Raw genomic sequence first — 27,948 nt, forward strand, 5'->3', positions numbered from 1 at the left:
CCAGCTTAGGCTCCCCAACTCCTCTGTCCACTACTCATTCTCATTTCCAGATGTTAAGTTCCAGACACAAGATCTTGGGCTACTGTCTCTCATCCTGATGGAATGTCATTTGCCTTTGGCTCTAATGCTTAAAAGTCCATCCTCTGTACTTTCCACTGCCTACTTCTTGTCCTTTTTCTCTCACAGAATGGGGGAAGTAGTAGGCAACGGGGAAGATAGTGACATACTTCCCACATGTTAATAAGTGCTATCACAGCTATTTAAAAGTCTCATTAAGTGTCTTACATGTGTCAAGCCTTAGAATTAATAGGCGCCGTATAAATCATCCAACCACCGAATGGACCATTCAGACAGGGTGACTGGCACGAGGTTACAAAACTATTCGGTTAACTTGTCTTAATCCGGTTCTCTTTCCACCATCTTATCCTTGAATTTATTGGAAATTCCCTAATTATATCATTTATAATAGTTTCTTTGTAATGCACACAGATCAGTTCCTTTTAGCTTTTCTCCAAATTTCCTAGTCCAATTGACTAGGAAATTTTTAATAAGATTCTGCCTGTTATTGCTCCCTTCATTCCCCAGCCACCCGCCAACCACCTTTTCACACTGCCTCCCACCACCACCCCCCATGCTTCAGAAAGGAGCAAATTCAGAGCTGGCTTCATTTCAGAATTCTGAAAAAGACACCAGGTACTTCGAAGAGAAGAAACTCTTTACAACACCAGGACTTAGAAGAGGTAACTAAAGAGAAAGTCCTTACACAGAGGGCTACCTGATGTACGTGAAAGCCTACAGTGGGACCATCTCTTCTAGGTCAAAGGCATTTTCCCCCTAACAGATACTGCGAGGTTTATGTCCGACCCATCCTTGCCTACTCCTGGAAAGGGATATTGACTTGAAACTGTCCAAGAGCTCAGACCAATCCAACAGCAAGAAAAAGGATGGCCGGGGTGCCCACCTCAGGGAGGAGCTCCTGAGCCCAGCCTTGGAGGCCTCAAGGGTTCAGGGGCCCACTCAGATTGTGCCGGAGAGCAAGAGAGGGGAACTGGGTGAGCAAGCGTTGCGGCTTTGTCTGTTTCCTGTTTCAGCAAGGCTTCTGTGCAAAAAGAAACACAGCACCAAGAAGGGAAATGCTAAGGGGGCCCAGAGCCACGGATTGAGAGCTTGCACTTTATTCGACTGCTGTCTTGCCCCATCTGAGACCAGAACCAAGATCTGCCCAGGAACTGGAAAGCTTTCCTGAGCCGCTTGGGTTGGAGCCTGGGACCAGAGGTAACTGAGGAGGATGTGCTTTTGCGTCTAGGTTGGGGACTTCCGACTCTAGGGTGGGACAGAAGACGCTCCAAGCTTCCTTGGGCTGAAGGGGAGACACAAGAGCAGATGGAATAGTTTAAGAGCATTGGGTGTTGGGTAACCAAGAAATCACGCTGTGTTCGTTTTCAGAGCCACTGGCCACGGCCCAGCGGTACAGCTTCCACGCTCCATCCATCAGATTAGATTAGGAGTGAGTCGAATGACAGGGTTCAGGCTACCCAGTGACAGAGGCTTAGTTTACCAATCTTTTACACTTCCTCCAAAGCAGGAATTCCCAAAACAAGAAGCTGCCTTCCCAGCAGCTTACGTGTAGACCCTTCTCGGCTCACACCAAGAGTTCTGGCCTGGGAAGGCCAGGCCCGTGCAGGAAGCCATTCGCTGCACACACACAGCCAGGAAGTAGGAGCAGAGACCTAGAGAGGCAGCGACAAACCACTGTCAGGCGAGAGGCAGCACCTGGATTTCCCTCTCTGGCAGTGCGGAGAACTTCCCCTAGCCAGTATGTCTCCTCCAAGCTCCAACTGGGCCCTGTCATACTGCCAAGGAGCCCCCCACAGATGCCAGAAAGCCCAGGCAGTGGCCCAGTGACCTTTCCTTGAACCACATAGGAACCAGTTCCTTTTTCTTCTACAGCCCATTCCTGTTAGTCAGCCATCCCATATGGCTTCTTGTGTTTAAGCAAATCAAGATAGCCAAGCTGCCCCAGAAAGCTTGGTATGATCCAACTCAGCTGTCTGCACCAAATCTCCCAGCTGTGAGGCCGTGGGGGCCAAGGAATGCCCCGCTTCTCTGAGGAGCCATTTCTACTGCAACTCCCTGCTAAGGTAACAAGCCCCAACATCTGCCCCTGAGGAAGCAGAGCCGGCAGCGAGGGTTCCAGCAGACGAGCACAGACAGCCCGGTAGAGTCCAGAAGAATCTTCTCTCGTCTCCTCCCCACAGCCCTTTCTTCTCTCAGTGAGACGGTGGAAGGATTCCCCATAACCAGGGGTCCACCTCCTCCGCCTCACCTGGAGCCAAACCGCGCGGGACCTGGCATCCCACGTTTAATAGTGGGATGCAGGCAGGCTGGACACCAGTTCTTCACCCCCCGTCTCTTCTTTATCTTTCTGCCAGGCCTAATTGAGAAGATGGTTGTGCTCAGACCACAGAGAAATCTTTTCTCCTTGTGGCCCAAACCCAGAGGTCAGATGAACCAGAATAGTAAATATGATTACAGGCTGAGGTCAGCACCTCCCCATGCGGTGAACTGTACCCCTTCAAAGAGAGAAGGGGTCAGGGGACTAGAGGATGGGGCGTTCTTGGTCCGGGGAGTGCTGTTAGCTTGGGACCTTTGTCTCATAGCACCGAGTCTTCAGCATCCAAGATCAGCAGGACAGGATCATAGTTCATTATTATTACAGAAAGTTAACATTTATTGTGTGCTATGTGCCAGATGCTTAACACGCGTTTTCTCTTTAATCCTCATAATCTTATGAGGTAGCTTTCCATTTTATAAATGAGGAGACTGAGGCTTAGAGATATTTAATAGCTTGTTCTAAAGCACAGAGGTAGTAGGGCACAGAGCCAGGACATAAAGCCGCACAGTCTGAGCCCAGAGCCAGGGTTCCCTCACCTCCCCATCCATGGCAGAATAGCCAGGGGCTGTGGCATAGGATGGCACGGTATAGATTCTGGACATGGAGTTTCTAGTTCCTGCATCCAGTCCTTATAACTTAATATGAATGGGCCTCTTAGGTCCTTATCTAGGTTTTTAAATACAGAAAGTGGCAAGCGGGAAGTCAGGAGACCCCTACAGAGTGAGGAGAAAAGGCTAAAGAAAGTGGAAGCGATCCAGGGATAGGGCCAGAGGACAAGCATGGACGACCTCACAGCTCTGCTTGGGGTCAGCCCTGCTGAAGATCAGAGTGTGCCCGCCAAGCCTCGAGAGTCAGGCAGGTGAGAGCATACAGGGCTTGACCACATAAGACCCTTCTCAGGGAGAGAGACCAGTCCACCCATGCCCCTGGAGAAGGAGCGGTGTGATCAGAGGGAGAGCAAGAGTCCCACAGAGAATTCCAGAGAATTCCGGACTGAGCCAGAGGGGCAGCGAAGTTCCAGTGAAGGGGCAGAGAGGCTGCTACCTGTTGCATCAGCTTGGCCTATAAATAAGCCCAAGGGGCCAGAGCCGGCGAAGCTGAGCTGTCGGTGAAGATGAGGTACCCTTCTCTGGCCTACCCAGGAACTAAGGTTCCCAGGGTAGTGGGTAGTAAGGTTGTGGCACCAAGAGAAGTGGCAGCTGTAAGGGGGAGTCCCTCTTCCCTCCCAGTCGCTCCGGTGACCAATGGAGGCAGGGCACAGAATTTCCAGTGCTCAGGACCCAGCTCAGCCAAGCCCAGCACCCAACTCAACCGAGCTACCAGAGGGTTCTAGGAGAATAAACCGATTTGCAGAAGGTAGGTAAGGAAGAGTCTGAGAGAAAAGGACACAGAGAAGAAAATAGAATTTGAGGGTTATGTGAGTAGCTGGAAAGGCCATGAAAAGGGGGCACAAAGTGTGGCCTCTACACAAAGACCAGGGGACTTTTGGTTACTGTTTTTGTTTTTGTTTCATTTTCACTTGCAATAGCCTTGTTGAGGTGTAATCTATGTGGCTGCTGGTTTTGATGGCACAGTCTGTGTCTGGGCTAAGGAAAGCAGACTTGGCACCATACTTAGCTTTGACAGGGGGTTGATTCCAAAAAAACAGAGCCCTCAGCTTGGAGAGTGATGAAGCTGGAAGCTCTGAAACAGGTTTCGCCAGCACTGGGCTTGTGGCAGGTGCTTGGCCTATACCGATTCGCGTTGACCTGCACCTGAGAGTTGGAACCCAGTCCTGGGCTGAGTGGAATGCCAATGGGCCAATGTCTGGAATTCATGACTGGAGCAATTAGGGTGGGGTTTCCTCGGGAACCATGCCCAGGGCCAGGCGCACGTAAGCTGCTAAGAGCTAAGAAGAAAGCAGTGATGTTGGTCTCAGGCCTGGCCGCACCTTGGGGGGTCTGGTTATCCCTCCAGGCCATTCATCCATTCTAGTAACAACTTGGGCTGAGAGAGCAGTAAAGGTGCTGGCTTTTCCTTTAGATTTGGGAACAGGGAGCCAATTTAACTGACTCTCTAGAAGTCCCTGGAAAATGAATACATCCCTGCCGGCCAAAAGGTTACACGCTCTCGATGATTTTTATCAATTATTTCTCATGGTCCCCTGATTAGAGGCAGGGTGAGATGTTTGGTTCAAGGAAGAAGTGGCAGCCAGAAAGACCTTTCCACTTCGCAGAGGGGGAGACACTTTGCTAAGGCCAGAGAAAAGTAGAAATTAGCAGAGAGACTAGATCCAGGAGTCTTGACTCCCAATTTGACATCAAAACCCCCTCAGTTTTCAACCCACACGTATGTGCTATTTCTGCCCCCTTGTCGAGGCAGATAGTCATTTTTCTGCCCATCTCTTGACCCCTCCCTTACTCCTCCCTCTTGGCATTTGGCAGGCCCAGGCAGCTATTCCAGGAACTGGAAGCCAAGCACAACAGGTGCTCAGGAGATCATCATGATCAGCCCAGACCCCAGGCCCTCCCCTGGCTTGGCCTGGTGGGCCGAGAGCTACGAGGCCAAGTGTGAGCGTCGGCAGGAGACCCGTGAAAGCCGTCGCTGCCGTCCCAATGTGACCACTTGCCGCCAGGTAGGGAAGGTGCTGAGGACCCAGCAAAAAGAACATCTCCAGAGAGCCCGACAGCAGCAGTTCTTCAGGAGAAGGAACCTGGAGGTGGAGGAGGAGGACAAAGCACGGAGCTCCCGGGCCCAGGAGCAACGTTTCTCCAGGAGGCCAGGCCAGGCAACTGAACTCAGGAAGCCTCTGTCTTGGGCCAACAGGATCCCTTCCCCCAGACAACAGGTGGGCCGTGTCGAGGGATACACTGCTTTCAGGGGAGGGGGTGTCAAGGGGGTAAGTGGGCTCAAGGTCACTAAAAAGTTATTTGAATTGAGTCCCTTCTTTCTCAGTCATATAGCAAAGTCTCCCTTTAGCCACTTGCTCATTCAGAGATTTTTGATGTTGTGTGTTTTGTTTGTTTATTTAGCTACTTTTTTGTTTTGCACTTGCCTCATAGGAGAAAAAATAATAATTTTAAAAATGATTCCATAGCTAATTCCTAATGCCAGTTTAACTTTAGGCAAAATATACGTATCTTCTACAGCATTCTTTCATCCATCACTTTATTGTATGCCAGGTACACGGGCCAATCTTCTTAATGCCCCCTTGATACACACACACACTTCTCTCCTCTATCCTGCTGTGAGGTGGGTGCCTTCTCTCTTTCTCTTGGGCCATTCCAATTCCACTAAATTCGTTCAGCTAAGGCCTCATCTGGTCCAGGAAGCCTTCTCTGGCTTCTTCACCTCTGCTCTCTGTGGTCCCTCTGAGGTTATAAATCCTCTAAGATTAAGTAACTCTTAGAGTGCCCATCAACCTGGCCTGGGAAGAAGCAGTGTTGGCAAAAACCAGGGTAAGTTAAAATGACCTCAGCCAGCAAACTACTGTGTCTTCACATCCGTGCTGTGAGCATGCCGACACTCCCTGCAAATGCCCGGCATCGTGACCCACTCAGGGTCAGGGCTTAACTATGAGATCTGCTGTCCACAACAGGAGGTGCTGTTCAGAAAAATGATCCTTGAGCCCAACTGTAAGATAAAACCAACTGTGTACTTTCTAAGGCAAGAAGGTTGCTGAATGCTTTTGTTGAAAAAAAAAAATTAAGGAGAAAAAGATTAAGAAACACAATTAACTAAAGAACTTCACCTGAGCCTATCAACTAAGGTTTTATTGAGATTGAGTCTGTCCCCATGATTAGATTCCACAAGTATTTCTTATCCTTTTAGTTTTATAAGCATAGAATTTTTGAGTGTGTGAAAAGAATATATTAAAAGAACAGACTAAATTGTGCCAACTACTACTACACCCCTCCCTACAACTCCCTATTTTACCTTCTCTTCATACATGCCTCAACGATATTCCAGCTATTACTAGGAAGAAGGAAGCCATCTCTAGAATATGCAAAAGACCTTACAGATCATCCACTCCAAACTCATTACACTGAGAGGAGACAAGACCCCGAAAAGGCAGGCTCTAATCCCTGGTCCCCTCACTCCCCACTCAGACCAGTTCTCTTCCCATATCACCATGCTGGCTGTGGAAGTGGCTGAGACCAAACAAGATAGATCAGGGATTCTAGAGAGTGTACCTGGAGACAAGCCCTGCTCAATTTGCCTGGCCTGAGAAGGAGCATTCCTGCCAGCCAGGTCAAGGGAGGGCAAGAGCAAATAACCTTGTAGCTTTGAAGGCTTGAAGGGATTGCTTCGGTTTTCTAGACCTGAAACTTGGTCATTGGTTCATCTTTCTGCAATCAGCTTGAGAATCCCATTCTAAATGGCTCTAGGTTTCCAGCATCCCACACTTGCTTTCCAGGTGTCAGGGACCAGCTCTGAGGCCTTTCCAACCCAGCATCACCCTCTCTCAGGCATCTGGAGGGATCTGGCTGATCACCCCCCCTCTCAGGCCGGGGGCCTCCCACCACGGGACTTTCCCATCAAGAAGCCACCCAAACATCACCGTGGTAAGAGCAGAGTCTCCCTCCTTCACTGGGGCCTGCAGAGAATCCTGCCTCGTCAGTCCCAGAGCGCTGGCAGTGGAGAGTCCCTATCCCTCCCCACTTCCCCCACGTCTTCCCCCATGGGTTCTGATTCACTTTATCTCTCAGGGACTCAGACAAAGGAAAGAGCAGTGCAGCCAACAACCAAGAATGATGCCAGTCAGCAAACCAAGTGAGTACCTTTCATGCTCCTGACTCCAACTCTCTGGCATCCCGCCCACTCCTCTCTTCTAAGCTTTTACCTGAATACCCTCACCCAGCACTTAGAGAGGGGATACGATGAATTTCCACGTCCACCTTAATTAAGAGGAAGGCCTTCCTCACCCATTTGGCTCTTCAGAAGAGATTAGAGAAGGAACCAACCCACTGCCTCCCAATGGTGCTGCTTTCTTTGATCCATTGTCATTTTTGTTTTGTTTCCTCTCTTCCCAGTTGTGGAGTTGCAGTTCTAGACAAGGTAAGAAAATCCTCACCTTGGAAAGGTTGAATTAAATGGTATCTAAGCTCCTCTAAGACCTGACATCTGGGAATTCCATTATAAACTCAGCTGGGATAGAGGGACACCTTCTCCCTGGATGGGGCTGAAGGGCCTCTCTCTGAACCAAGAAAGAAAGTTTACTCTACATAAGCCAACCCTGGCTCTGGTTCCATGTCCTGGGACTTTAGGAGAACTAGATCTTCTTGGATACCTTTTTTCTTTCTCTCCAGGAAATCATCCAGCTCTCAGAGTACCTCAAAGTAAGTAACATCTGAACTGTCCCCTCAGCTCCTCCTTCCATCTACTCCCTCCTCCTCTAGGTGAATCTTACCCTCTTGTGTTTTGCCCCAGGAGGCCCTACAAAGGGAGCTGGTTCTAAAACAGAAAATGGTGGTTCTCCAAGACCTACTGTCCACCTTGATTCGGGCCTCTGACAGCTCTTGGAAGGTAATGGAAATGAAATCGTAGTCTGAACAAAGCTCACGGGCTTTTAAGTGTGTCCATCTCATTCTTCTTTCCATACCATCCCAGCAAGAGGAGAGGTTTCCTCCACACTGAAGGGACAGTGCTGAGACCTAGAGGTCAAACAGGTGACAATAAACATATGGGAGGGCTCTGCTAAATCCGGGGTCATCCCACACTTGCCTTCCAGGTGTCAGGGACCCGCTTTAAGGCCCAGAACCAAAAAGGGCAAGAATTCCCCTTTTTTAATTTGTTGGAAGAAAAGAAGATCCTAGTATATCTGGTACATTTAACATTACTGAGTGTGGTAAACGTCAACTATTTCTGTATGAATTCACAGCAACATTAACCCCAAGCCAGCACACACCTACTACTCAGCCCAGACATGAATGTCAGAGTGCGAAGGGGCCTTGGAGAGCTAGTCTAACTTTCTCCGTTTGACAATGAGAAAACTAAGTGTCAGAGAAGTCAAGTGACTTACTCAAAATCACACTGATGGTCAAAGGCAGAACTGAAACTAAAATTCAGACCTCCTGATTTTAGTCCATTTATTCAGCAAATATTCATAGATCATGTTCTCTGTACCAAGCACTGGAAATAATGAGATTAATTAGACAAGGTTCCTGCTTTTAGAGAGCTTGTGGTTTTGTCAGGGAGACAGATGCCTAAACAATGCAGAGATTTAAGAAATAAATGTTTTCAGGATTTAGTAGTATACAAGAAGGAATGAATAACTCTAGAGAATATGAGAACCAGGGAAATATTTATAGTTATATAAGTATTTTCCAGGCACATGTGGAAGAAGGTACTATACTATACTCTAGGCAGAGCATACAGCACAGGCAAAGACCAAGAGACACAATATTGTCTTGTGCAATGAGTCACTTTTTAATCTCAGAACCCCTTTGTACTCTTTAAAAAATTTCTTGAAACCCCCCAAAATTTTTTATATTTACCATATTAGAAATTAAAACAGGACTCTTAATATATTTAATCTTAATTAATATGTAATCTTAAGTTTAATACAAATATATTACTTTAAAAATCACAATAGTAAATCCATTACGTTAACCTGAATTCTATAATTTTACAAACAATAAGTATATTTTTCAAAAAATAGTGAGAGGAGTAATACTGCTTTAAACATATGCAGATCTTTTCAATGTCTGGTTGAACAGAAAACGGCCATGGTCAATGTGCTGCAATACTCCATTTTTGGTTGAAGCTTATGAAGAAAACTTGGTTTCATTCAGATCTGTAGTTGGAAAAGGGAAGACCTCCCTTGCAAAGGTCTCGTGGGTTCCCACATTGAAGGACCCCACACTGAAACCCCTAGACTAGTGTGTTCAGGGAGCTGCAGACATTTGGCACCACCAGAGCATAAAGCACCAGGTGCAAAGAGAGAACGCACAACCTCACGGGCCTCAGTGAACAGCTAACCTGCCACATAGACGGCTTGTGCTTAGACAGAGAAACGTAAGGGTGTGGAACAAAACTGAGACGTTGCAGTGATGTAAAACACTTCCCAAGCTCGGCCCTTCCTCCTCACATCTGTCATTGTACCTGGGTTTAGGCATCTATGTTCGAAGTTCCTGATTTAAGGAAGTCATTTCCATCAGTAGACCAGGAGCTTGGGGCAGACAGCTGTGCATGCCAGGTGGCTTCCTGTGCTGAACTAAATCGATCTCGTCTAACTCCTTTATTCAACAGACATTTGATAAGTTCCCATTACGTGCTGGGCTCTGTGTTACAAGGGAAAAAAGGACTAGAGTCCTTACTCCTGAAAAGCTCACGCTCCAGCCAGGAAGAGAGAAACATGTAATAGACAATCTAATACAGCATGATAAAGCTACAACAGCAGTGTCTACAAAGTGACACAGGCTAAAGAGAAGACAGCTATTATTCTGCTCGAGGTGTAATTGGGTAGGCTCTACGGGACAGACACCATTTCAGCTGGGTCATGAAGGATGAGTAGGAGTTTACCAGGACAGAAGTGGGAAGGATGATGGGGAAGAAAAAGCAGAAAGGTAAAGAAATCAGAATGATGACAGGTGTAGGTATGACAAAGCACTGCATGTAGCAGAGTGTGGCTGAAATTAAGGGATCACGTCAGGAGAGTTCCAAAGCTAAGACCAGAAATGGCCTAACAGGTCTCTAGAATTATGAGGTTTAAACTTTTTCTGTTTAACAGGGTATTTCAAACTAAAATAATGTATGGACTCCATTTTAGAGGAAAAACACAGATATCACAGATCCATGAGATTTTGTATTACACCCGGTTTGAGAAACACTGCTATCGAGGACAAGCAGGGTAGCAACGGAACTATGCTTCATGTGGGTTTAAAGTCCTACAATGTCCGGCCCATCCTTAGAAGGAACTCAATTTATAGCTCTGGAACTGAATGGAAAGTGAATGATGAGATCTGCTTTAAAAGGTTCTCTGATAACAATGAGGACCCTGGCTCTGGGGCGTAGGGGTGGGGGGTGAAACTCATATCTCAGGTAAGACACAATCGGAGCGTGAATGACAGCAAGCCAGGTGGGAATGGGAAAGGGAGTTAAGAGACAGGTAGACCGAGAGGGGCAGTTTCACTCCATACTCCAGCAGAGGTTCCTCCACTGTGGTTTTTCTCTCTCCCTTCTTCCCATCCCTCCCACTACTCACCCTTCTCTTCCTCCTCCCTACCAACGCCCCAGCTTCCTGTTTTTAAGAAAAATGGTCTCATACTTTTCAGTTAATAGCTTTTGCTTCCCTCAAAACAAGACAATTCAACCTTCTACCTCCCACGGAAGCCTCAACTTCAAAGAAAGGACAGCCCCAGTTTGTGATACTTGGGGAAAAAAACTGGGAGAATGTGGTCAGAATAGGAACTCTGGCATTCGGCCCAGGTCAGGCGTTTATTTTTCCCATTTGGCATCCTTGATATGAATCTCGAATTTCACATGCAGAAAAGCTCAGTGCAAACTGTCAGAACCGCCAGGATCGGCTCCCACCATCGCCTCCACCTCCAAGCTGACTCTGGGCCTTTTGGATGCAATAGACCCCAGGGCACTACTGAGACTCCAACCTTCTGAACAGAAACGGTTCGGGCGGGAGAGAAAGTGAGCTCTCAGCACTGGGCAATACAAAAACAGGAGCAGGACACAAGTGGGTTTTTAAGTTCCGCAAAGTGGAAATGAGATCTTGAGATGACAATGCAGCAGGGGATTGGCTGCAAGTCCTAAGCCACCTCTGCTAGAACAGAAACGAGCTGTGTGGGTCGGCTGTGTGGTGAGCTAGCTGCTCGTGCTTCTGGAGAACAAACAGATCAGAGGCAGGGGAAAGCCACGCAGAAGCAGGAGCTGAAGCCCTCAGACCGGCACCAGGTGTGTATGGCCTCCGCCTTGCTCCCTTTCCAAATAGGGGTACTGTGTCCCCTGAGCCCTGGGCTCCAGCGGTGCGATTGCCCAAAAAAGTCCACCATAGGACTGTAAAAGGTGCTTCACCCCACATACGGTACTACTGAGCTTCATGTGGGGCACGTTGGGGCTCAGACCAGGAAACTAAACGCCCCATTTGCAACAATTTGGCTGAACTGTCCTGCCTGCCTTGGGGAGTCTGGGAAATCAGAGCTGTGGACAAGAGATATTTTAAACCCCAGACTTGGGTGGCCCTTCATCCCACTGAAAGGGCTATCCTAAATTGTCTTCTACTGTAACATGAATGGAAAAGTAATCTAGGGTGCGGCTAAAATACAAAAACAGTTGGATGAGGCAAATATCAAATTAAAACCACAGTTATGGGAGGAGGAGAGAGGAATTACCCAAAAGGGGTAGGAGACTGGGAGAAATGTAAGAACTTTGCTTCGGGCTGGCTGTTTTCTTCCAAAACTATAGCAAGATAAACCTTAAACTCCGTGGGTTTGACTGCAATCGGCACGGTGAGTCCGAAGGAGATCTAAAGCAGGAGACTGGGTGCCAAGGGGTCGGATTTCAGGGTCTGTGCGTTGACAATAGACAGGCCACTGGGGGGGAATGCAGCCCTCTAGCAGTTACTCCAAAGCCCAGGACAGGGGAAGACTTTGTCCATCTCTTTCATCTGCCCCCAAACCCTGTGGTTATCACATAGGCCAAATTCCCGACTCTCGGCTCTCATGCGAGACATTAGGAAAAACATTAATAGGAGGAGACACTTGGAAAAATTATTTTTGGCAAAGCCTTTTGCTTTTGCGAGGCCCAGCTGAGTAACACAGGAAGCAGAAAGGGTGGGGGCGCCCCCTGGCTCCCGTGGTTAGAAGAATCAGCCAAACAAGAGCAAAACAGGAGCTGTAAGATACCACTTCCTGCCTAGCCCAGGTGCCCTGAAACGCAGAGGGGCACAGACCTCAAAACAGAGTTCCTTCCTCTGCCCCAGGCCGTTACAGACCGGAACTGTTGTGAGGGCTGGAAACATCCAAGCTGCCTGACTGAGAAGAGCCCTGGAGCCTCAGGCCTGAGGGAAGATGCAATTTCTAGACCTCAGTGTCCTACAGGGCCTGGCTGGAAAAAGCCAGAAAAAAGGATATGAAAATCGGTTACTCCTACAGAGACCCAAGGCCTTTTCTCTAGGAAACTAGCTCTCGAAAGCACCCTCCCCTCCCCACACCCTGTCATATACACGACCGTAAACCAAACTCAGGGCTGGAAAAACAAAAGCCCGAACTGGGAGAAAGGGACAAGTCTATAAGTGGAGGGCAGAACAAAGCGGCGAGGAAGTTAGCTATTCAGCTGAAATACTGAAAAATGGAGAAAAGGTATCTGCTGGCTCTTCTCCACCTTCAGCCTTGAGATTAGCATCCCTCCTGGAATGTCCACGATGCCACGTGACAGACCCGGCTTATGAAGAAATAGAATCTGGCTTTCTGGAAAGCTCTCTAACCACCACACACACACCCTGCATTAATCTCTCTCCTCTATTTCTTGCTTTCTTAAAGAATTTCTCATTTTGAGTCGTGTGTGCATGTGCGTGCGTGTGAGTGTGTGTCAGGGAAGAGAGTATATTAGTTTGCTAGGACTGCCAAAGAAAATACCAAAGACTAGGTGGCTTAACCAACAGAAGTTTATTTTCTCACAGTTCTGGAGGCTACAAGTCTGAGATCAAGGTGTCGACAGGGTCGGCTTTTTCTAAGGCCTCTCTCCTTGGCTTGCAGGTGGCTGCCTTTGCCTTTCCCTGGGTCTTCACATGGTCTTTCCTCTCTCTGGTACCCTGATGTCCTAATCTCCTTTTCCCATGAGGACACCAGTCACACTGGAATGGGGCCAACGCCAATTACCTCATTTTAACTTAATTACCTCTTTAGAGACCCTGTCTCCAAATAGTCACATTCTGCGGTGCTGGTGGGGGGCACAACAGTGGGTAAAGGAGAGAATGTATATCCCCCCTGGGAGGAGAGACCCTGTTAGCCTTACTGGTCTATATTTTAGAGGTAAAGGTCCATGTATAAGACTGAGAGAAGGTGAGGAGTACAGAAGAGCCTAGACAGGGGAGAGAGGTAATGAGGGGTTACGGGAAACGTTCCTTCAACTGGATCCCTGCTGTGATACCCTGAGCCATTTCATAGAGAAGCTCAAGGTACAGAGAGGACTTTGGGGGCCAGTCTGATTCTTCCTTCTCCTATTCTAGAAAAAGAGGACAAGAGCCTCTTCTACACAAACATCCTTTGTCATCTTTCTTCCTCCCTACCTCTTGAAAGAGTTAAGTTCTCCAAACATTGAGCACAGATCATGTTCTAGGCAGTAGGCTGGGAATACCAAACAAAACATTTTGTACACTATATTTTAGCCCAAACTCATTAACTCATCCCATTTGTTCCAGGGACAGCTTAATGAAGACAAACTGAAGGGCAAACTGAGATCCTTAGAAAACCAGCTATTCACCTGTACCCAGGTAAGCACTCTGGAGGACCCTTCCAGGCCAGGAATCTAGAATTAAAGAATGCTTGAACCTCAATCTTTCTCTGTAGAAATGCTCCCTGATAGAGATCGACGCACCTACTCCTAACTACCCAGTTCTGGCTTTGCCATTTTCACCTTGATCCCCAATTCACCATATGTCCATACCCTGTCTCCGTCCTCCTCTCCCTTTCTCCCAGTGTCCTTCCCTTTGCATCCTGGGAGGAAATCCCAGCACCAAGCACTTAGCCAGCTCCAGGGGAACCTTGAGAATACCTGGAATTGTAGGGAGGGACCCTTGGTAAAGATTCACACCACCCAGATAGACCTGCGCAGGTCCCAGCCTTTGAATGGATAAGCTGGATGTTATAATGAAATTTTGCAAAATGGTTTTCATTCCATGGGCAACTTTTATCTCATAGCAATCCCAGGGAGAAAGTAAAAAATTGCGACTCTTGGCTTTCCTGTGACATTGTTATCTCTCTCGATTGGCCTGATCTTGGATTACAAAAGACAGAAAGAAATCAGCTTTCACACTTGAGAAGCGATGTGTTTCTAGGTGAGGAGGCAGGCAGGCAGGCAGGCAGGCAGGCAGACTGCTTCCATTCGAGTTAGGGAGATGAGGCGGACCTGGCCACACAGGTGGAGCCTTGCAGGAGAACTGAGATTACATAGTCTATAGATTTGCTGATCTACGAGTTTTGTTTTCTCACTATGACCTCCTTTGTCAGATTCTTATGAACTAAATGATGCCAACCACGGTCATAAGAGATTGACATGTAATCCGGAATGCCAACACATTCATTTTCAATGGGGAATAAATGTGGCCAGTGACCAGGCCAGTTAGGTCCAATAACTGAGACATACCCATGTTCAACCTCAACTAATAATTCCTGGATATGCTTTCTAATGAAAATTCCAAGAAATAAGGCCCATTCACATTTAAGTCCAAATTTTCAGATGATTCCCAAGCTAAATGGAAACGACTTCACATTGATCCTTAAATCTGCATTATCTAGGCTACTGCTTACCCAGTAAAAGCTGTCTGCCTTCCTCAAAATCACAGGGCATAAAAATGAAAAAGGCATAGGAAGGTTAAGATCCCCCAGTGAATTTACAAAATTACTCTTTTCTTGACCCTGAGCCAGGAGGAAATTTTAAAATGTAAATGTATTAATTTTAAAACAATAATTGAGTTTACTAGGGATTGCTCTGATCCCTGAAGCTACAAAAATTAAAAAACAAAAAACAAACAAACAAAAAACATGCTCCTTGCCCCTGTCCTGAAGGGGTTTACAGTCCCATAAGGCAGACAGGTGAGTCCACAGACTGTAAAGATAGACATGCAGGGGATACTATGTGAACACTAAGAAAAGCTACCTAATCTGTAATGAGTTGGGGGATGGAGATGGTTAGTCAAGATTTATCAGAACTTACATGATTCTTGGGCTGAATCATGAGCGTGAATAGAAGTCAATCAGGTGAAAAGCGTGGGTAAGCATGCTCTAGGCAGAAGCAGCCATATGGGAAAATGCAAAGGCCATAAAGCAAAGTGCTTAGAGAATCTGCAAGCAGTTCGGCTTGGGTAGAGGCAATGAAAGTCTGGGAATGAAAGTCTGGGCTTGTAAGTAGGAGCCATGCAAGGAGTTTGGACCTAATCCTGAGGATTCTGAGAAGCCACTGAGATTTAAGCAGGTCAGGACAGGATCGGACTTGCATTTTAGAACCCTGCAGCTGCAGGACTAAAAGAATTTGACAGGAGGCAAGTCTTGAAGATAAGGAGACGAGACGATTACATTAATCCATCTAATAGTATTATTAGAGCCTGAACTAAGGACAGGGCAGTAGAGGAAGAGAGGAGTAGGTGTGAACAGGAAGGGTTGACTGGATAAGGGTCAATGCCCAGCTGCTTACTGGGAGAAAGTGAGAGAAATCAAGATGACTCTTTGGTTAGAGCCTGGGAGACTGGGTGGGTGAGGACGCTGGTCACTGAGATGGGGGAAGGAGCACTGAGACAGGGGAAGCCCGGAGGAGGGAGCAGTTTAGAAAGATGATTTCTCTTTGGAAATGTTGGGTTTCAAGTGCCTAGGGGACAATTCCCAGCATGTCAAGGGCACTGTTTATTATCCCTACTCACCCCTCACATCACCTGAGGGACTCTCCCTGCCCACCTCCAGCTTGAAAACAAAGCTCCACCAGATTACTGGTGTCTCTGCCCTGTGGGCAAGGACCAAATTCTTTTCATTTCTGTATCCCAGCTCAGGATTTGGCATACACCTCAATGTGTGTTTGTTGAATTGCATCAAATTTACAGAAATATTCCCCTTGGGGAATGAAAAAGGTGCTAATGGAGATGGAAGATCAGAAAAACAGCTATGAACAAAAGGCCAAGGAGTCACTGCAGAAAGTGCTGGAGGAGAAAATGAGCGCAGAGCAGCAGCTGCAGAGCACGCAGGTGTGGGAGCGCTGCGCGATGCTCGGGACTGGAGACGGGGGGCCTCTGGGAGACCCCCAAGGTACCACCCTCTTCCTTGATCTCCCTCAGAGGTCCCTGGCTCTGGCTGAGCAGAAGTGTGAAGAGTGGAGGAGCCAGTACGAGGCGCTGAAGGAGGACTGGAGGACCCTGGGGACCCAGCACCAAGAGCTGGAAAGCCAACTCCACGTGCTTCAGTCCAAACTACAGGTACCAGGCCCTGAGGGAGGGGAAGTGGGAGGAAGAGACAGAGTTTAGGGGAAGGGGGGTTGGTGACAACCATGATAAGAGAAGCTGCTGGTGGGTTGCGGGCCCCAAAGGCACCTGAGAGCATCTGGCTTTCAGTTCCTCATTCGCTGCCTGCTTTGTACCAGACTCACTGTTCTGGCTTTGAAATCTAATTTTGAGTTGAGCGAGGACATCTGCACTGCTCAGGCAAACGAACTAAGTGTACACTGGAATGACACCATCCAAATGCGAAGGGCTGGAACATTCATCAGCCTACGGTCATATCCCAGCCCACTCTCTGCGCCCTCTCCCAGGAGAGCCTCCAGTTCAGAAACGCCCACTCCCAGCACAGAACGAATGTCATTAATTTACTTAAGGGTTGAATACTAACACAACCTACCACGTCTTTGGCATTATCAAGGGTTCCATCATTTCCGATCTGCATTACCCGGGAGAAATTAACTACCCTCCTAAACCTCAGTTTCCTCATCTCTAAAATGAGGATTACAGTAGCTGTATCATAGGATTGCGGCAAGGCGAGTGGTATTATCCATGCAAAGCCTTCAGCACAATGTCCTGCACATATGAGCCCTCAATAAATAATAGCTATTATTGTTCGTAGATTTTACTTACTTGGTTTGGAATTTTGAAGAACCACCTCGAAAGTTTATTTTACTGAAGCAGGGAACAAATACAGTTTGGTAAGAGACAAGGTGTCTCATCAAAGGAGTGAACCCAGCTGGCCCTGCATTGTACCCGCATCTCCATCTTTGTTGTTCTCTCCCTCCCATCACCTACGAGGAAACTCTATTATAAAGGTCTTTTTCTTTTTAACCTTAATTCTTTGTGAAAATGACCCTACCAAAAAAAATGATAGTACTAGAAGTTTAGTGAAGACATCTAGAAAAGTGATGATTTGGTATTCCTTAATTTGGGCATTTACCCAAATGAGTCCCTTATGAATATCAAAAAAAATAAAATAAATCTAATGCAGTTTGTTATGCGTGAGGAAAAGAGAAAAGGGAAGTATTAAAAAAGAATAATAAAACCCCTACTTTTGCATTTCCCTAATAGTCTCTCTCTGTAAAATTCTCCAATTTTCTACAACTCTCCTCTTCCGTGGGATCTGCCCCAGCCTCCACCCTAGCACTGACCTGTTTCTGTGCCGGCCCCTCCTCCTCCTGCAGGGAGCAGACAGTAGAGACCTTCAGATGAACCAGGCTCTTCGACTTTTGGAGAACGAGCACCAAGAACTGCTGGCCAAGATTGAACACCTGCAGGGGGACAGAGACCTGTGTGGCTCAGATACCCAGCACTTACAAGGTACCCTTCTCCTCGGAGGCCTCTGGCTGAGTGAGTTCACAGAAAGGAAGCTGGGTGGAAAGACTTCAGTCTTTCATTTGTTTGGTTGGCTTTGACATTTCATTTTACCTTGAGGGAAAGGCAGGGCTGTTTTACTTATCTAAGACTGAAAGTTAATTTCACAGCACTAGAGAATCAGCTTTCTTTCCCAGCCCATCCCTCAGCCGGATCACAGCTGCTCCCACATCAGTCAAATGTGTGAAGGCTGCATTCCTAATCTGAAAGAGAAAGGTCAGTTGAAACAGAAGGCATAGTGAAGGTTTCCTTCACAGCCTGTGTGTCAGCTGAGAAAGGACCAAATTGCGCGCAAACACAACACCTAACTCAACCTCACGTTGTCGATGCAGATAAAATCCATGGTACCTGGGTTCTGGTTTGCTTCTTCAGGACTGAGACAAGTAGAAGAAACAGCAACTACCACTTGACACAGAGGCCGTGACAAGAATAGTACCTGTTACAAATTTCCATCCTCACAGGTTGAGTTCATTAAGTCTTAGGCTCTTCTATTATGGTTTGCATTGTTTCGTTTTCAGATCAGCTAAAGAGGTCAGAGGAGGAGAAACTCACCCTGGAGACCAAAGTACAGCAGTTGCAGAGTAAGTTTCCTTTCCAGATTCTGAAGGTAGCACAGGGCTTGCAATGTGCCCGGTGCTCCTGCTCCACAAAAGGCATCGAGGGACTGGGGCCCAGTCTCTGGCATCTCCTCTACTCTGCACATTTTCAGACTCTCTTCTTGTGAAGTGAGGTCATTTACATGGCTCTTCACAGGTTATCTATCAGCCTCTGCCCTTTTCTTTCTTTTGTACTTTTCTCCTTCTGCGCCAATGACAACCACCAGCATTTTCCTCCAGAACTGCAGATTTTAAAAAGTGTTAGGTTTTTCTAAGGCATCTTATGTTTTCTAACTTATTACGTACATGACTATGTCACATAGACCTGTCACTAAGAATGGTTCAGAAAATAAGCTCACACTACATGTCTCAGTCTACTTCAAAACTACATAGTAGGGCCAAAGAGGAAAAGGGGCTTTTCAGAGGTAAGCCATTTCTGAAAAGCTGAGAACCTGATCCAATTACTAGCTCTGCTGGTTGCCCAGCACTTAACCTCTGACACCCGGTGCAGAAAATTCATGCACAAAGCAGTGACTACTAAAAGAGCACAGCAACCACGGGGGAAGGAAGAACACCAACCGGCAGAAGCGGAGCTCCCACAGAGCAGGTGCTAAAGGGACAAGTCACTTCAAAAGCATGCCTTTATTTATTCAGTCCTGTTTATCAAGCCCCTACCTGTGCCAGACACCCTAGACACTTACATTGAGGATATAGTAATGAACAGAACTGACAAGGCTCCTTCCCTCATGGAGCTTACATTCCAAGCAAGCTCTACACGAGCGTATGGAGTTTCAATGACCAAATCAGTGTCAGGTAGTAATACCTGCTCTGGAGAAAAATAAAAGCAGGTTAAAGGGAAAACAGCTGCTATTTTATACAGGGTCACTTGAGAAAGTCTTTTTTCTATAACATTTAAGCGGAGACTAAAGGTAAAGACATAGGAGGAGGAGCTATAAGGATGGTGTATTCGTAACAAAGCAGCACAGACTGGGTGACTTAAAGAACAGAAATTTATTATCTCACACATCTAGAGGCTAAAAGTCCAAAATCAAGTTGGTTCCTTCTGAGGTTTCTGAGGAAAGGATCTGTCCCAGGCCACTTTCTTTGGCTTGTAGATAGCCGTCTTCTCCCTGTGTCTCTTCACGTCTTCCATCTATGCATGTTTGTGTCCAAATGTTTTCTTCTAAGAGCGCAAACACATTATGGCCTATCTTCACCCAATTACATCTGTGAGGAACTCATCTCCAAAAAGGCCACATTCTTAGGTACTAGGAGTTAGAACTTCAACGTATAAATTTAGGGGGGACACAATTCAACCAATAACAGATAGGAACATCTTTAACAATTCAGGCTCTAAGCAAAGTTCTGAAAAGACGTTCTTTGCAGTAAATATGCTAGCACAGACAAGTGCATTCTTGTGTTTTCCAACAGGTCTGCTTCAGAATCAATCCTTACAGCTTCAAGAACAGGAGAAACTCTTAACAAAGAAAGGTCAGCAAATTTACTTCCACAAATTCTAAGATACTGCTCTTTCCTTGCCCACCTAGAGGCAGGGGGATGGACTACATGACCTATTAGGAGTCTGGTAGGTCAGGGATCTAGGGAAGCATTTCAAGGACTGGTCACTGGCTCTGAGAACACGTCAACTAGTTAGCCTCCTATCCTGAGAGGTATACAAACTGTGAAAAGGATTTTTACTCCCCCTTTAAACATGTCTGTGTTGAACATTTCAATAAATTGATTTTTGAACTCAGGATTTCATGTCAATTTTTACACTTGACGTTCCAAATCACATCGAACTTCCCAAGTCTAAATCATGTCGTATGCAACAGTCACCTTGCTCTTGGCCCTTCAGTGTCTGCTGCCTTAGCTTCCTAAGAAGAATTTGTCATGTATATGGAGGAGGCAAAAGCGCCTCATTTATCTACTACTGGCCTTCTGTTTTCTCATCACAATCACTGGGTAAAATATAAGGCAGAAATTACTATACTCATATGATATGGGTTAGAAAATGAAGATCTATGGTCACACAAATGACGGACACAGCTAAGACACGAATACAGAATTTCTGACTCCTAGTCCAGTGCTCTCTTCACAAGACTAAGACTGCCAGGTGGCTGAAAAACCATCCTTAACTACATGAAGATGAATTCTAGGATATGACTGCCATTCTCATGACTGAAATGAGGACAGAAAGGAAAAGAGGTTATATGCTTCAAAAAAAGCATCCAGCAAACATACTAGACTAACTAGACTGGATGTGACCTATAACCAAAGAAAGTGGATTAATAAATATTCCCTAGGAGGACCTGGCATTAGACAGGACTAAGGATACAAAGAAAAATAAGATGCCAGCCTTGCCCTCTAGGGGCTTAAATTCCAGCTCTCTGTCCAGGGTGAGCAGGGTCCCAATGGGCCTTCTTTAAAAGTCCAGGAAGTCTAGACAGAAGCAGGCCTTCCCTTTTTCCCTCCCCTCCCTTTGCTTCACTCCTGGAGGTTGTCTCTATCACAGGGCTCTTCCTCAGAGGTGTGGGCCTCCCTATCACTGAGAATCTGGCTGCTTTTTTAGATCAGGTTTTGCCCGTGAGGAGTCCAAAGCCCTCCCAAAACGAAGTGGAGCCTGAGGGTACAGGAACCGAGAAAGACTGGGATTTCAGAGACCAGCTGCAAAAGAAGACTTTGCAGCTCCAGGCCAAGGAAAAGGAGGTGAGCTGGTGACCTCAGACAGTGAGGGGCTCAGCCCACAGTGGTAGGGAAAGCTGCTGGGACACAGGCAGACAACAGGGATTTCAACATCTACATTGTGACAGGATGCCTGCAGGTATTCATCTGCCTGTAAAAAAAAAGTCTTTGCTTTCGGGTTAACTTGTCAATCTTTTCCCTTCTTTATTTATATGAATCCTAAGTCACAGTTTTATTAAATAGTTAACCTTTGCAAAGTCAACCTAAACTCAAACACATTTAATAAACATGTTAACTCCTCAAACTCTGTCCTACACTGAGCATCTTAAAACTTCATAGTCTTTTAAGTAACAAAACTCAGGAATTCTTGTCTACATTCTCACATACACATCCATGGCTCCTAGCAAAGAGACCTGAAATAAGATCATTTCCAGGTCTGTTGTGCTATAAAAACTTCATTTTTTTGGTGTCCCCATTTACAAAGTACTTGCACACTATCACATGAAAACATTTACATGTATAATATATAATATGCATTATAATCAATCATGTAAATGAACACATTCCAGACAAACTAGGTGAGATAGTCAAACAGCACACTGAAATCTGAGAAAGGCTGGGGAAGGAAGGATAGTGGTAAAAATTCCAAATGAATGAAGGGGTAACTTACACAGGGCCCTCTCCCTTACCTGGGATCTGCCCCAGAAAGAACTGGTGATGACCTTGGTGGTATTCTCCCCCTCAGTGCAAAGAACTACATTCAGAGTTAGAGAACCTCAGTGACGAGTACCTCTCCTGCCTGCGTAAGCTGCAGAAGTGTCGAGAAGAGCTGAACCAGAGCCAGCAGCTGCCTCCCAGAGTAAGAGGGTCTATCCTCTAATACAGCCCTAGATAATGGAGGGATGTTATCTCCTTTAGATAATCTCACGGCTAAAATTTACCAGCCCGTGACAACGTCTGGCCAGCCTGTCCCATTCAGCTTGGTTTATACAACACTGACAGTATAGCAACCATGGAAAAAAGCTGGCTTATGCATCCAAGATTAATTTTCATGGAACTCTTAAGCCTGAAAGACTTACTACTAGCTAAAGTATGAAATGGTAATCTTTTAGCCTATTGAGCATAGTGGCAAGGAAGGAATGAGAATGAAAGTAAAAAATAATTTTTTTAAGGAATATAAAGAGAATAATTTTATTTTTGAGTTATTTACCACCCTTGATTGGTCATACTGGTACTTAAGTATCTGGCCCCTGCTAACTATCATTCCTTTTACCAGTAAATGGACCAGTGACCACCAGTAAAGCGGCTTTATCCCAAGGGAGGTGACAATGTGAGAGGATGACGTAAGCAGCTTTTTCTCCTCTACCAACCCAAAGTTTTCCACTGGGCTAGAATAGAAACAAGGAAGATTTTTTTGCCTGTATCTTATCCAACCAACCCACGGGCTCCTTCTCTTCTCTCCTCCTCCCTTCTCAGAGGCAGTGTGGCCGATGGCTATCGATGCTAATGGTGATGATTGCTATAGCACTGGCAGTGTTCCTGGCAAACAAGGACAGCCTGATCTGAGTAACTTGTGACAGCTGCCTTGGATGAAATTCAGAAGCAAGAAATGAATAAAAAACTCAGAAGGTTTGGGTACTTTAAAGTGGGGTTTTCCCATCTCAACTGTGACTTCTGACCTTATTTTTTAACCTACTATAAAATAAACTGCATCTGACAGTCTCTCTTCCTTGGAACTCTCCGTTTATTCCTTAATGACACATCACACCACAAATATAAGACACTTGAGCATCCTGGTCTATTCTCCTTAGTTCAATTCAGTTGGAAATACGTAAACATGCAGTAAAGTCCAGCCTTCTCACAGACACAGGGTGGGTATGGTAGGTATATTTACAACGCTTCCATACCATACATAGTGTACAAGGATATACTACCTGTCTTTCATGATCCTTCTTCTCCACAATCACTTTCCTTCTATCTTCTATCCAGTGAAGAAGGAACAAACACCTACCTAGCATAGAAATGGCAAATATGTACTATCGATGCCACCACCACCAACTGTTCCAAGCCTATCGCAGATGTGGCCAACTGATTACAGAATTTTCCCTTGTGTTCTCAAGATGCTTGGAACTGGCACTTGAGATGAATCCTGTTTGCCATCCCTGTCCTAGAACTAATTATGGACTGAATACCTTCTACATGGGAGTTAGTCAGAGGGCCACAACCGGCAGAGTGACTATCGCAGAAGAGATAGTGAGGTCATTAAAATCACTCTGAGTCCTACATCGATTTCTAAGGTTCTCCTCCCAAGTGTCTAGAATGTCCCTCAGAGCTGGGAACAAGCTCTCTGGGACACTAAAGGAATAAAGCAAGACTGAGGGTTGACCAAGTAGCCACGAGGTCCGGGCAGTGAACACCCGTAGTGGGGTCAAGGCCAAGCAGTTGTCATCTCCCTGGTTCAGGTGAAACGTATAGGGCACAGGGTAGCCCAGTAGGATCCCAAACACAGTACAGAGATTCCAGCCTGAAGAACAGAGCCTGCTGCAGGATACTACCAGGGATGGGTTCCTCTGCAACCCCTGCAAATGCGTGATGATCTCAGCTACGAGGGACTTCAAGTCCTGAAGCTGGTCCAGGGAACAGACAGAAGGGTGAGGCTGGGAACTGGAAACATCCACAAAGGCTACGGTACCAAGCAGCACCTGCTCCAGGTGCTCACATACACGCTCAGGACTGACAATCAGGCTGTTTTCTCCAACCTCAAGTATGTGAAGTCTCTGGGTTAGGAAGCCGAGGCCCTGCAGCTCTTCCAGATAGTTCTGGAGCTCTGATGCCCCTGCACAGTTGTAATCATACAGCAGAGCTGGCTTCAGTCCCCGGGCCACAGCCAGTACCTCTCCCGCTAGATGAAGGCAGATAGCTCGGGGTGGGCCCCGTCTCTTCCCCATGCCCAGCGTCTGCTGAGCAGCTGCCACCAGCAGCTGAAGACTCGGTGTTGACATGGAATCTGGAAACATCCAGCATGGCCTCCTTAACTAGCCACAGTTCCCTCCCCTGGGCCACATCTCTGAGTTTGACACTTGAAGGGCCTAAAAACAAAGCAGGAGCAGAGGATTATTAACATCAGGTAGTGACAGACCAGGAGACCTGCCAATAGCCTTCCACTAAGTCTTATAGCATTTTCCAAAGGTCATTTCAGAATGCTAAACCAGTCCAGACAAGATGGAGTCACCACTGCTACCTGATTTCTATGGTTGACTTAGTCTTAGTCCCAAATTCATGTCTTTCTGGCTTTAGGACTAGATGTATATTCTCTCCGGCTTCTAGTCTAAATTTTATCTTTTGTAACTTGCTCAGATTTAAACCTTAAGGAGTTTGGGACAAAGAGGCAGGGCAGTCTTTTGCAAAATTCAGAGCATTTCACCTAAAACTGCCCTCCTGAGACAGAGTTCTAGGTTCCACATATATTCTTTCCACTGCCCACTTTTCCTCCCCTTCCTGCCGGAATAGTTGTAAGACTAGAATGATTAAAAACACTAGAATGCAAACTAACAACCCTCTCTCCCTGAGACACAGAAACTGAATGTGTTATAATTGCAAGAGGGTTGTATTTTAACTTCTGCTGGCCCTGCCATCTCCTTCTGGCCGACATCCGTGGGCCCCAAGGAGACAGCTCACTCCAATCCCCACACCCTTTCCTGAGCATATTATCGTGATTTGTTAAACCAGGCAGAAGTCTCTCACACACATACGTTCTTTTTCCACTTTCGCTTCAGGTTCGCAGGCTCAGAAACTCCTTTTTCCCAGTTTACTGCGCGCTGCCGGGAAGGCGGCGAGGACTTGCCCGGCGCCGCCGCACTAGAAATCCCGACAGGTCGGCTCCAGGTCCGCGAAGTCAGTGTATTGCGCATGCCCAACGCACCCCCCACCCCACCTCCACCGCTTTCCATGACGTCATCAAGCCCGCTCGCGCTCCTCGCGTTAAAACCACGGACGAGGTCGCCTGGCGGAGCGCCGGAAGCGTGGGCGCCAGCAGCCCCGCCCTTTCCGGCCAGTCATTAGCTGGCCCGACCCGTCTGCGTAAAACGGGGTGGGGCGGAAGTAAACCAGAGGAGGCGGGTCCTGGCGAAGTGGTAACCTGCTTCGACCGTGCTTCGCGGAGTTCCTCGCCTCTGTGTTGTGTTGTCATCCACTTGACCCGCAAACTAGAAGGGCACATGGCACAAAAATATTTGTGTATGGAGAAATGCGGTTTCCCCTCCAAACGAAATTTATCTTAAGGCAAGCAACACGTTTTGCAGACTATCCTCAACTATGAGTTGTGCTACAAAGTTTTGCGGGTTTTTTCCATTTCTGAGCCACCTAAATTCTATATTTAAGAAGCTGAATTCAGAGAAGTGGGTGGACAAGTGCTGTTCTGGCCCAGGTTTGTCATGTCTAAGCAGAGTGCGAAAGGCAGGAGTATTCACTGTGAACAATATTGTGCTAGGCACGCTCCTAGGCACTGGAGGTATCCTGGCGCACAAACACCCTGCCTTCATTGAGCTCAAGTTCTAGGAATTAAGTTTGCTGACTTCACGTGCAAAATGAAATACAGAGGCTTTACAATCAGGACATTAAGAAAAAGTGTTATTTCACTGAAAAATTAACACCTCTTTAACAACCAGTGATATGACCCATACCACGAAGGGAAAGAATTTCTTGTGAAAACCCATATCTGAGAATATGGCCCAAATTTATTGACCCATAGGCGGGACAGAGGCTAAGGGAACTGTAGGCATCTATACCTCTACACCAGAAGTTTCACTCCTGGCTCTACCTTAGTGGTGTCTTCAAATAGCAAAGAGACACAACCGTGGAGTAAAGATGGGCCCACCCTGAAAGGACCGGCTTGGTTCTTAACTCAGAAAGTCAGAAGCAGAGACTAGAAACTAATTTTAGAATTTTTACCTTTCCCTTATTTATTTTACCACGGTGATTAGCTATAAATCCCTGAAACGAAAGACTTTTTTAGTTCATTCATTTATTCTAACAAATATTTGAGTGCTTGTTTGGAGGTTCTAGCAGGAGAGCACGACTACTCGTATACCCTTGCCAAAGAGCGGTCCTCTCCTATATAGGGGAAGGTCATCCTCTTCGACAAAGCACGCAGTTTCGGGAGGGATGCACATGGAGCGGTGAGGGAAGAAGGGGACATCCTCCTAGCCAGCCAAATCAACTCTGGCGATCAATAGGGTGACAGATGTCACAGCCAGATTGCCCTCACACCCTCTAACAAATATTTGAGAACATACTATGTACCAGGCACTGTGCTATGGGCTGACAACAAAGTCCAAGATAAACAGTCCCTACCTTCAGCAAGTTTGTAGACAAGCAGGGCACAGACGCTGAGTAATTCCAAGGGAACTGATTATGGGAACATATAAATAGAGACCTAATCATAGTGGAAAAGGACCAACCCAGATCCAACACTTGCCCTCCCAATTTACCTATGGTGGGTTCTTTTTAACATTTAGCTAACTTCAGTGGTGGATTGGACAGTGAATAAAAAGAAGAGCTGGTGACACTATCAAACTCTCCAGCAAGCAAGGTAAGGGCAATAAAGTAGAAGACACCACGGGAGTGAGTGGTATAGCCACCAAAGGAGATAGCAGACCGAGTCCCCAAGAAAGGAAGAACCAGAGAAGCACTCAGGGAGATGAGCAGAGAGCGCTGCATGCACACTCCCAGCACTCTGAAAAGGATTTAAAAAAAAAAAAACTCACACGGAAAAAACTTGGCTATCTAGTTAGAGACAATGTAAAACCACTCATCCATTCTCCTGACATGTTCATAACCTTTTCATTACAGTCACATACTACAAGTTTGATGTTCTTGACACTTCAGAACACTATTTTCCACACCTGTTGCCAGCTCACATTATCTGGGCCCCCAGACGGACAGCCTGGCTGTTAACATCTCAGGATCGGGGGAAAGAACCAGCCCAGATCTAAGAGTTGCCCTCTCAATTTAACTACAGTGGGTTCTTTACAATTTGGAGTTATAGAGACAGCAGTGAACACTGTGAACTCTCTCACTTAACCCATTCAACGAAACAGCCAAAAAATATAGTTTCTGTGCCTTGCATGTTTCCTGGTCTCTAGAAGCCCAACTTACACTCACAGCTGAGTACCTCATCTTTACTCAGATTTCTCTTAGTCATACTTTAGTAACAGCAGATCCCATTAGGTTCCTTAGAGACCTTAAAACCATGGCTTAAGCATTCTGAATAAGTCCCACTGCTACCTGTGACTGAGATGAGGTAATAGTTTTTGAAATAAAGCTAGCCAAACTTTTCAGCTAGCTCAACTTTAGTAGCAAGTGGGGGGCAGCTTGGTTTAAGGGTAGCAGACTAGTCATGGGCTTGTTTCATATGGCCTGGCACAAACAGGCATCAGTATTCAAGAGGATTGAAGCTGCAACCAGATTAGCATCTTGATTTCCACTTAGGCCCTGAGGTTTAAATCATGTACGATTTTTGTCTTTTAAAAAAGGGTGGCAGGGAGGCAAAAGGGTCAGGGACGAAGCAAAAGTTAATAGATAAGACCAGTCTGTGGCAGTTATAGCTGCAAAGTTCTACACCTTAATTGTTCACACCTAGCTACCTCCACTAGGAAGGCAGACAAGCAGGTTTGTGCTAGGTGAGCCTTTTCCAGAAAAGCACTGCCCAGCTCTTCTTCGTCCTGGCCTTAGCACACTCAACACCCCATTTTTCCTAAATGCAAGTG

The 27,948-nt window shown here is 46.5% G+C and overlaps 2 protein-coding genes across 8 annotated transcripts in view; one reads left to right on the top strand and one right to left on the bottom strand.

Moving 5' to 3' along the window:
* CUNH1orf74 (chromosome unknown C1orf74 homolog) overlaps positions 1–25,091 on the bottom strand; it is a 52,757-nt gene extending 27,666 nt beyond the window's left edge. For 2 of the 3 annotated variants that reach the window (XM_039870314.1, XM_039870313.1), the window contains exons 1-2: positions 24,934–25,091; positions 17,681–24,270 (exon numbers count right to left, since the gene is read on the bottom strand). In XM_039870314.1, the coding sequence (XP_039726248.1) occupies positions 23,392–24,198 (807 nt within the window). In that variant the 5' untranslated portion in view covers positions 24,199–24,270; positions 24,934–25,091 and the 3' untranslated portion in view covers positions 17,681–23,391. Of the gene's footprint in view, positions 1–17,159; positions 17,321–17,680; positions 24,271–24,933 lie in introns of all 3 variants that reach the window. The other variant, XM_039870312.1, reaches the window with a different exon arrangement.
* On the top strand, positions 1,050–22,910 carry TRAF3IP3 (TRAF3 interacting protein 3). Of its 5 annotated transcripts, XM_039870301.1 has the most exons (18): positions 1,050–1,275; positions 1,997–2,141; positions 4,819–5,222; positions 6,344–6,445; positions 6,792–6,939; positions 7,084–7,147; positions 7,408–7,432; positions 7,684–7,713; positions 7,805–7,900; positions 13,749–13,820; positions 16,140–16,280; positions 16,371–16,508; positions 17,714–17,849; positions 18,422–18,484; positions 19,931–19,990; positions 21,069–21,205; positions 21,927–22,040; positions 22,658–22,747. In XM_039870301.1, exons 3-18 carry the CDS (start codon positions 4,878–4,880, stop codon positions 22,745–22,747), a joined length of 1,761 nt encoding a protein of 586 aa, XP_039726235.1. In that variant the 5' UTR covers positions 1,050–1,275; positions 1,997–2,141; positions 4,819–4,877. The 5 variants fall into 5 exon arrangements, with proteins under 5 accessions (XP_039726235.1, XP_039726236.1, XP_039726237.1 ...); XM_039870302.1 differs by lacking the exon at positions 1,997–2,141 and having other exon boundaries at positions 1,052–1,275; positions 22,658–22,910; XM_039870300.1 differs by lacking the exon at positions 1,050–1,275 and having other exon boundaries at positions 1,982–2,141.
* Positions 25,092–27,948: the final 2,857 nt, after the last annotated feature.

Source organism: Pteropus medius, unplaced genomic scaffold (assembly GCF_902729225.1).
Source record: "Pteropus medius unplaced genomic scaffold, Ma_sr-lr_union100, whole genome shotgun sequence".
NCBI classification, from domain to species: domain Eukaryota; kingdom Metazoa; phylum Chordata; class Mammalia; order Chiroptera; family Pteropodidae; genus Pteropus; species Pteropus medius.

Excerpts from the sequence above, each read along its gene's own strand:
- TRAF3IP3 (XM_039870301.1), top strand. The coding sequence starts at position 4,878 with ATGATCAGCCCAGACCCCAGGCCCTCCCCTGGCTTGGCCTGGTGGGCC. Across the intron at positions 5,223-6,343 it reads TCCCTTCCCCCAGACAACAG|CTATTACTAGGAAGAAGGAA; the intron begins GTGGGCCGTGTC and ends ACGATATTCCAG. Across the intron at positions 21,206-21,926 it reads TCCAGGCCAAGGAAAAGGAG|TGCAAAGAACTACATTCAGA; the intron begins GTGAGCTGGTGA and ends TCTCCCCCTCAG.